This window comes from Sinocyclocheilus rhinocerous, unplaced genomic scaffold, assembly GCF_001515625.1.
Source record: "Sinocyclocheilus rhinocerous isolate Xijiao unplaced genomic scaffold, SAMN03320098_v1.1 scaffold2850, whole genome shotgun sequence".
Classification (NCBI taxonomy): Eukaryota; Metazoa; Chordata; class Actinopteri; order Cypriniformes; family Cyprinidae; genus Sinocyclocheilus; species Sinocyclocheilus rhinocerous.
In genome coordinates, this window is record NW_015643753.1 from 28,807 (window position 1) to 38,875 (window position 10,069).

A 10,069-nucleotide genomic window follows, 5' to 3' on the forward strand; every position below is an offset into this window, starting at 1 on the left:
TATATATATATATATATATATATATATAAAATAATAACGAATAATGATAAAAAGCATAATACTACCATATTAAATAATACTAAGTTTTCATTACTTAAATAAACGGTAACTGGAATACAATTTTCCAAATATATAAAAACATTATTTAAGCTAGTTGTCAAAGCAATACTTGTGATTTTCATTTAGTTTTACTTGATTTACTAAAATAACTAATTAAATAATAATTAATAGATCTATGTAAAAATATGTAAAAAAAATAAATAAATAAAAATTTACAAAACACAACTGAATTACTAAAACTAACTAAAATTAAAAATATAACAAATAATACAATAATGATAAAAAGCATAATACTACCATATGAAATAATACTAAGTTTTCATTACTTAAACGGTAACTGGAATACAATTTTCAAAATATATAAAAACATTATTTAAGCTAGGTGTCAAAGCAATACTTGTGATTTTCATTTAGTTTTACTTGATTTACTAAAATAACTAATTAAATAATAATTAATAGATCTATGTAAAAATATGTAAAAAAAATAAATAAATAAAAATTTACAAAACACAACTGAATTACTAAAACTAACTAAAATTAAAAATATAACAAATAATACAATATATTCAAATAAATTCAGAATATTAATAACTACACTATAGCAGGGAGACAACATAATTCGCATGGCAGATGGGAAAAAAAGAAATTCAGAGATTCAGAATTTATTTTTCCAGTATAAGAAACGTTTTAGCATAATTACCTCCGTATTTCATCTCTGACTGGATTCTTTCACTTGTGGCTGGATTTTCAAGCCATCACCAATTACATGTGAAGGCTTCTCTAGTCATATTCTCCACTCTGCTGTTTACTCGGACTTCGGCTGGATACTAAAATAACTAATTAAATAATAATTAATAGATCTATGTAAAAATATGTAAAAAAAATAAATAAATAAAAATTTACAAAACACAACTGAATTACTAAAACTAACTAAAATTAAAAATATAACAAATAATACAATATATTCAAATAAATTCAGAATATTAATAACTACACTATAGCAGGGAGACAACATAATTCGCATGGCAGATGGGAAAAAAAGAAATTCAGAGATTCAGAGTTTTTATTTTTCCAGTATAAGAAACGTTTTAGCATAATTACCTCCGTATTTAATCTCTGACTGGATTCTTTCACTTGTGGCTGGATTTTCAAGCCATCACCAATTACATGTGAAGGTTTCTCTAGTCATATTCTCCACTCTGCTGTTTACTCGGACTGAGGCTGGATAATTATACTTGATTTGACTTTCATGTTGAGCTGCTCTAGAAAGAGCCCAGAGATGACACTGAATGAAATATCGCCGGCACGTCAAGACGGATCAGACTGACAGAGCGTCTCTCATGAGGAGCCAAACACCAGCTCTTCATTACGGTTTCTCTTCCATACGTCCAGAGAGGTTCATCACCATACAGCAGTGACATTTCACTATTTCTCTAATACAAACAGCCTCAGATGAGCCAATAGTTGTCATACAGTAAGAGTATTTACTTAAATATATATGAAATATATTTTAGAAGATTATATATATATATATATATATATTAATATATTTATATTAATAGATGCCATTTAGCCTTGAAGTGAGTTCATTTACAGTATTTTCTTTATATATGTACATATATATTGTACATGTACATATTTACATATAATCATATATTGTTCAAATAATTATTTAAGCAAATACATAAAGAGTATCTTGCAAATAAATAAATAAACTTTTTAAGTAAACAGTCTAAAGAGGTCGGTCTTAGCTGGTTTAACTGTATATCCAACCACCTTTAAGGCTTGTTTAAGCTGTTTTTCAGCAGGGCAACGTGGTTTTCTCTTTGTTTTTGTTAATATTGTTGTTGGATTAATATTAATAACATAATAGCTGAAGGCAGGTCTATTAGGCTGCACTGCGAGGCTTTAAGCACAGATCCAATATCTGGACACAAATCTGGTAAGAATTTCATGAATACATTATCAAGACAAGTTCACAATATTTAGAGTCAGTACAACCGAACTACTAGTGAAACTGGTGTATTTTTAATGATTTCAGTATTAATTATGCACCGAAATACTAATTTTATTTGGCATCCCTACCTCCAGATTTGGCAAAGAGAGCTGCTATGCTAATTATTGGCAAGTATGTAAATGAATAAATGCTAAAGCACCAGCCCGTCGGCCAATGAAAGCGAAACGCTGTCAGTCAGCTCAATGTCACAGCAGCCTGGAGGGGACGACAAGCTCCGAGAATTATAATCACCTGCGGCCGACGAGCTCAAATACTACAAGAGGATTAGAAAAAAACTCATTTGAGGAACACAAGAAAAAGCACAAATATTGTCAACTCAGCAGTCAGGAGAGCGCAGCGTGTGCTTTTGCACATTTCCATGCCTGGCAAAGGCAGAGAGAGTCAATAGAAGAAAATAATTCATGTGTTTATGTTAATTGGACACAGTGGCTGCCATTCAATGTTTAATAATGACATATCTGTGTACACTGTTCCTGGAAAGACACCTTGCGAGCTCCTACATTCTTCCCATTTTTTTGTGGGAATATGATGCGTCTAGAGGAACTTCATTAAAAGAAACAGTTCTGCTCTTGGAGACGCTCTCATTTACACAGAACTGACAAATGAGCTGATCTGAACACACCATAGAGACTACTGTGTCACATATTATGTGTCAAGGCAAACATCACTATTAGTGTTGCTTAAACTCAGGGATAGAGGTGTGTTTAAAATATGGAAGAAACATTGTATAATCCTACATCGAAGGAGGAAACGGAGCTATATCGAGAGATCAGAATATCACAGAGAGATGAGGAGGGACACTTTCACTTGAGACAGTAATAAACCACACAAAACACCCCAGCAACCCCATAGCATTGCATTGACAAACATTCCGAGCATTCCAGAAATCTTATAGCAAAATCCTGGAAAACATTAAGAACACCCTAGCAACGCCCTGCCAAAACACCTACAGCAACTCCATAGCAACGCACTGCCAAAACATCTATAGCACCCCAGCAACCCCATAGCAACGCCTTGACAAACAACCAGAACATTCTAGGAACACCACAGCAAAGCCTTGGCAAACATTCGGAGCATCCCAGCAATCCCATAGCAACACCCTGGAAAAAACACCCAAAAGACCCTAGCAACCCCATAGTAATGCCCTGGCAAACACCCAGAATATTCTAGCAACACCATAGCAATGCCCTGCAAACACCCAGAACATTCTAGCAACACCATCAAACACCCAAAACATTGTTAGCAACACCAAAGTAATGCCCTGCAAACACCCAGAACTTTCTAGCAACACCATAGTAATGCCCTGCAAACACCCAGAACTTTCTAGCAACACCATAGTAACACCCTGGCAAACACCCAGAACATTCTAGCAACACTATAGTAATGCCCTGGCAAACACCCAGAACTTTCTAGCAACACCATAGTAACACCCTGGCAAACACCCAGAACATTCTAGCAACACTATAGTAATGCCCTGGCAAACACCCAGAACTTTCTAGCAACACCATAGTAATGCCCTGGCAAACAACCAGAACTTTCTAGCAACACCATAGTAATGGCCTGCAATCATCCAGAACTTTCTAGCAACACCATATGCCCTGGCAAACACCCAGAACTTTCTAGCAACACCATAGTAACACCCTGGCAAACACCCAGAACATTCTAGCAACACTATAGTAATGCCCTGCAAACACCCAGAACATTCTAGCAACACCATAGTAACGCCCTGCAAACACCCAGAACTAGGGCTGCACGATAAATCGCATGTGATATTCATGCGCATCTTGTCAGTAAAGCCGGTTCTGTAATCGGTAGTAAATCTCCATCATGTGCGTGCTTTCAGATGGAGCAGCATTTACTACACAGAGCCGTAGTTCACTGATAAGCTGCGCAAAACGACGTTCATAATCGCAGACGATATCATCGATATTATACATCGATATTAAGAAACCACGCAATAAAGTAATAATAGTTCATTCATCATCGTCGCTGAAGAAGAAGAAAGGTTAATAGATAATAAAGTTGTTTGTGTAGCTTCTCAGTGAACTACGGCTTTGTGTAGTAAATGCTGCTCCATCTGAAAGCACATGAAAATACCAGATTTAATAACATGTTTTTACTCCAAACTCACTTCATAACGTCAGTTGAGTGTTTTAAATAAATCCTTCTGTGAGATAATGTGGCTTCTTACACAGAATAAGGCACGCAACATATTTCATAGTATTCTAAGCCATGATAAAGGCATTGCATTATTATATACTTTATTATAAGGAAAATTATAATAAGAAGAACTTAGATAAACCATATATTGTCATAGTCATGTGTTTATTAGTCATGTTGAATCAATGAAAGCAGTTAAATCTTCTGTTTATTCAGCAACCGCTATAGGCATTTCCTGGGTTTCTTCTGTGGGGCATATTTGGAGTTTCCACGCGAGAGCACCCTCTGGCCTTCGGATGGAGATTTACTAATGATCACAGAACCATGCTTCACTGACAAGATGCGCATAACTTATCACAGCTTTTGCCTAATATCGATTGTGATATCATTTCGATTTAATGCAATTTATTGTGCAGCCCTACCCAGAACATTCTAGCAACTCCATAGCAACACCCTACAAACACCCAGAACATTCTAGCAACACAATAGCAATCCCCTGGCAAAAACACCCAGAACATTATATCAACACCATACCAACACTCTGGCAAAAACACTCAGAACATTCTAACAACCCCATAGCAACACCCTAGCAAACACCCAGAACACCCCAGCAACCCCATAGCATCACCCTGCAGACACACACAACATTCTAGCAACACCCTGTAAACACCCAGAACATTCCTGCAACACCATAATAACACCCTGGAAAAACACCCAGAACATTCTAGCAACACCATAGTAATGCCCTGCAAACACCCAGAACATTCTAGCAACACCATAGTAATTTCCTTTAAAGGATCAATAAAGTATCAATCAATCAATCAATGCCCTTCAAACACATAGAACATTCTAGCAACACTATAGCAACACCCTGGCAAACACCCAGAACACCCTAGCAACCCCATAGCAACACCCTGCAAACACCCAGAACATTCTAGCAACACCATAGTAACGCCCTGGCAAACACTCAGAACATTCTAGCAACACCATAGCAATGTCCTGCAAAAGCCCAGAACATCTTAGCAACACCATAGTAATGCCCTACAAACACCCAGAACATTCTAGCAACACCATAGCAACACCCTGCAAACACCCAGAACATTCCTGCAACACCATAGCACGAGTATGGGTAACCATACTTGGCCACATGTCACGTCACTTTATCTACTAACTGTCATCAGCACTGTTTCTGAGCTCTGTTCTATTTATAGACTGAATTTAGGGTGGCATCTGAAATCTTGATTTGTCGGCGCTCTGAGACTGCGTTTCTCATTTTCATCTCTCTCTCTCAGGCGTGAATGGATTTTCAGAGGCTGTATGCAGATCTCAGAGCTTCACCTGCTGACACGCAGCACCGCCGCTTCCCCAGAGTCTCAGTGTCACGCGTGTCGTCACATTAATGCTCTGCATGTAAATCTCTGTGTGTTCATGTGGTCTGTGGGCAGATCGAGTCAGACGTCTGCCTTACCTCTGCTCTCTGATTTGAATAAGAAAGTGACCGGTGACTTAACGAGGCACAGCGTGTTCGTTCAGATGACGGCAGGATATTCTCAGTCTGTCAGGTCATGTGGCTGCCTCACTCTATTAACTGGCAGCGAGGAGCCCTGGCAATGATATTTCAAGGTCAGAAGAAACACATGACCTCTATATCCTGCTTGAATGGGCTATCGGTGTACTTGAGGCTTCTTTTTAGGACAGTAGTGTTATGGGTGGTAACTAACACTATTTAAAAAGTCTCAATGATAATCTGGGGTTGCACCATCTGCACATTAGTTACAATTTAGCGTAGTTTTGATGTAAGCTACATCTTAAACACTACTAATTATTTTTGCGTTGCGCTATTAAATTTAATTAAAACCTAATTCTATGCATAAACTAAATATTTACAGAAGCATATTGACTGAACTGCATCAATATGCTTTTGTTTTACCTGACAGACTTTATTAGTTTAATGGTGTAGCAGGCAGTGGTGGAAAGTGTACTGAAAAAATATACTCAAGTAAAAGTACCATTACCTTCCAAAAAATGTAGTGCGAGTAGAGTAAAAGTACTTGTTTACTCTCTATCCAATCACGTTGATGGATAAAAATAAAATTAAAATAAGCATGTAACGACCACAAACGGAGGAAAATAGCGGAGTAAAAGTACCGATACATCTCTTAAAATGTACTCAAGTAAAAGTAAAAGTACACAATTTTAAAACTACTCAAAAAAGTACAATTACTGATAAAAATTACTTAATTACTGTAACGTGAGTATTTGTAATTCGTTACTTCACACCCCTGGTAGCAGGACATCTTGGAAAATGCTAACTTTAGCCTGATAGCACTGAAAGCGTCACCTATTGCACCTTTAACACAGTATATGATAAAGTTGACATTTACACTTATTTACATTTACATTTATGTTAGCGGCATTTCAACGCAAGCTTGATCTAAACAGCGCACCTTAGCATTATTTCCATCACAGAATAAAGAATATTACGTTTATTGCAACTTTTTATCTCATAGCTCTGATTTTTTTCTCAGAATTGTGAATTTTTCTCTCGCGATCAAAAGTTACTACTTGCGAGATTTATACAAAGTGTAGCAGGGTGGTATAACTCTTATTGCTATTGGCTGGGGTCATGCTAGAACTTTAAACCTATCAGAGCTCGTTGTGGGGACTATAAAAACGAGAGTGTTTTGTGGCTTGGGACGCGCCATTAGTGGCACCACCCCTTTTTGTGGATTCTTCCATTGTGAATTGGCGTTAGGTGTAGTAGCGGTGAAGTCGCAAATTTGTGGAAAGATACAGGGGATGGTAATATCAATGTGCTTGTTACCGCCAGGGTCGTTGTTTCTAGTTTTCAGGCTGCTGTGTGTTTCTCGTTGCTAAAAGGAATTTTGTCCATTAACAAGAATTATCTTGTTTATAAATGTGAGATATAAACTTTTTTACTTAGTTAACATCTAGCAATTCAGATATTTTTTCTCAGAATTATGACTTTACATCAATTAATAACTTGCAATTAATAACTGAGTTTATAACTTACATTTGCAAGTTTACATCTTGCAATTATGAGGTTTTTTTTCTGAATGAAGCTTATATCCTGATAATGCATGTTATTAATTGCTAGATGTAAACTAAAAATTCTGAGAAAAAAAATCTGAATTGTGAGAAGTAAACTTATTTGTAAAAAGTTTATAACTTGCAATTGTGGGATATAAATTCGTTAATAAGTTAAATACTAATTGTTATAGGTTTGTTCAAAACTACTAAACCCAATTATGAGCAAAAATAATAGTGATGCTCGCCTAAAACCACAGCGCTCAAGAAGTCAGTTCCAGCTCTCTATCTGACACAGAGGCATTTTCAACCTGATTCTGTCACCCGTCTCACTTTCGAGGCTTATGAATAAGCTCCTTAACAGAAGTGATGCTCACAACGATACAAAAGGTGACTTACCGTGTTGCTCGAGTTCCCATTTAAATGCAAACCACTGTCGAAAAGCGGCGAGGACGCCCTGCTACTCTGATCGCTGGACGGTCCGGGTGAACCTGAGGGAATACGGCAGATTATTACATATTCTATATACAGCAGAGCTCATACTGTGTGCAAATCTGCTTTAGTGACTCCACACTTCTAAATCCGTGCGATATGACAAGCATTAGCTTGGCAAGCCGCTTTCTGGGTTGTCATGATGCCACGGACACCAAAGTCAAAGGAGATTATGGGTATAAAGGTGAGTGTGAAATGCACGAGATGCAGGAGTTCTGACACGGCCGTCACTGGAAAATGCAGAGCGAAAAAAAATGATTTCATGCAGAGGAATCTACGAGACAATGCTCTGAAAGTCGTCCTTCTGTCTCATGCAGCACATAGCTGCTTGCTTCAGTCCTGAGAGAGTCGCCTTCCTGCAGAGTCGATGCTGCCTTCAGAATCGTCTGTGAAGCTCCTACTTACTAGTTGAAATGTGACGTGCATTCAAGTAATTTTAGTCTGAAGAAAATGGATGACTTGGAAAAATTCATATTTTTTCTCTATTTTTCACTTCATGACAAATACCCATGGCATAACAAAACGGAGAGCAAAGGTTGTGCATAAGGTGTATAACTCTGTAACTGCTGTTACTGTTAACTAAAAATAAAAGAAAACCTTTATATCTATTTAAAAAACGGTAATTGGTAAAATGGTATTATATATAAAACATAGGGAAAACATAAACCTTAAAACCTTAAAGGGGTCATATGATGCGATTTCAAGTTTTCCTTTCTCTTTGGAGTGTTACAAGCTCTTGGTGCATAAAGAAGATCTGTAAAGTTGCAAAGACTAAAGTCTCAAATCCAAAGAGATATTCTTTATAAAAGTTAAGAGTCAGCCACGCCTACCTAAAACGGCTCGTTCTAACACGCCCCCACACTGTAAACCCGAACAGTACTACTAACTTATAAAGATTAAGAACACTGCAAAGAAAATGAGAAATGTTGCTTTGGCAAATATATGAAAAAACAAAGTTTATGTTTAAAATGTTTAACTACTAAAATAAAATGTCTTTAAAAAGTACTAAAATTACTAAAACTAAAACTGAAAAAAGAAAGGTATATTGAAATATTAAAAAAGAAAAGAAAATGACAAAAGCACATATCAAAACTACTAAAACTTTAAAAAATAAAATAAAAAAAAATATATCAAATTAAAACTGAAAATATATAAAAAGGCTCATTCAAAATATTAAAAAAATAATAAATTTTAAATTAAAATTTTATAAAAAAAATTATTAAAAAAATTATGCCAGTATATAAATAATACAAAAATAACACTATACTTAATGTTGTATTTGCATATTTTTTAATTATTGTGTTGCTACAGAGAATGAAAAGATGAAATGTTGTTTGGTTTCCTAATAAACCAGTTAAATTAGTGGCATTTTCTGGTAAGATTTATTGCTGTTCTTAATAATAAATGCTCAAAATGCAAACTATATAAGCAACAATTACAATTAAATCTTAATTATGACAAATGCAACTTGCTTCTGCCATAATCTTTACTTTACAAAGGCTGCCTCACATGTAAACTTTGCAGAGAAGGCAGTCCCAGAAAGCATTGCAACAATCTCCCATGTGTTTGCCATGCAATTTGTGTTAAATGCAATATTTCTGCATCCCAAATCACTAACTATTGAGGTTGCATTTCAGTTAGGATGCTTCCTCAGAAGGCAGCTGCCTGTCCAGACAGTGAGCTTTAGTAGCAGAGCTCCGATGTGAAGCAAACCTACCTAATGGGAGTTTTAAGAAGGCCGGCGCTTCCCTGAGGTAGCGTACAGTGATGGTGACTTCATCCCCCGCCGTCCGCAAAAGATGAACCTGCGCAGAAATATAAAAGAGATAAAACATCCTCCTGACATCAGGGTGAGAAGATGCACTTGAGCTGCATTTAAATGACTCTTTCACACCTAATTGAGTCGAGGGGCCTCAACATTTGGATTAAATCAGCTCTATGCAATCAGCATGTAATCTCTCAGAGATTTCTCATAAATGATTATTATAGCAAGCGTCGTGTGATCTCTCTCCGCTGGAGCACTGGACCATCAAGTGTTGAGTTCAGGTTCACTAACCACTCCCTAGACTCAGTGTCTCGTATCTTCAGATTTCATCATCTCACGCAGGGATTCACAAATTCTTTGCCAGCTGAACCTCTCTGACCTAAAATATTTCCTCGAATTTACTAGAATTAAAGGTGATATTTTAATAATTTAACATTTTATGGTCCTCTGATGTCAGTTATTGGTCAAAAACAAACAAACAAACACACACACACACACACACACACAAACAAACAAACAAACACACA

General features: G+C 36.4%; 1 protein-coding gene across 1 annotated transcript in view; it reads right to left on the bottom strand.

Annotated features, from left to right (window-relative positions):
- LOC107757676 (gamma-2-syntrophin-like) overlaps positions 1–10,069 on the bottom strand; it is a gene marked incomplete at its 3' end in the record, with an annotated part of 75,420 nt that overhangs the window by 26,372 nt on the left and 38,979 nt on the right. The window contains exons 7-8 of the mRNA XM_016575237.1: positions 9,495–9,582; positions 7,685–7,776 (exon numbers count right to left, since the gene is read on the bottom strand). Of these exons, the coding sequence (XP_016430723.1) occupies positions 7,685–7,776; positions 9,495–9,582 (180 nt within the window). The remainder of the gene's footprint in view (positions 1–7,684; positions 7,777–9,494; positions 9,583–10,069) is intronic.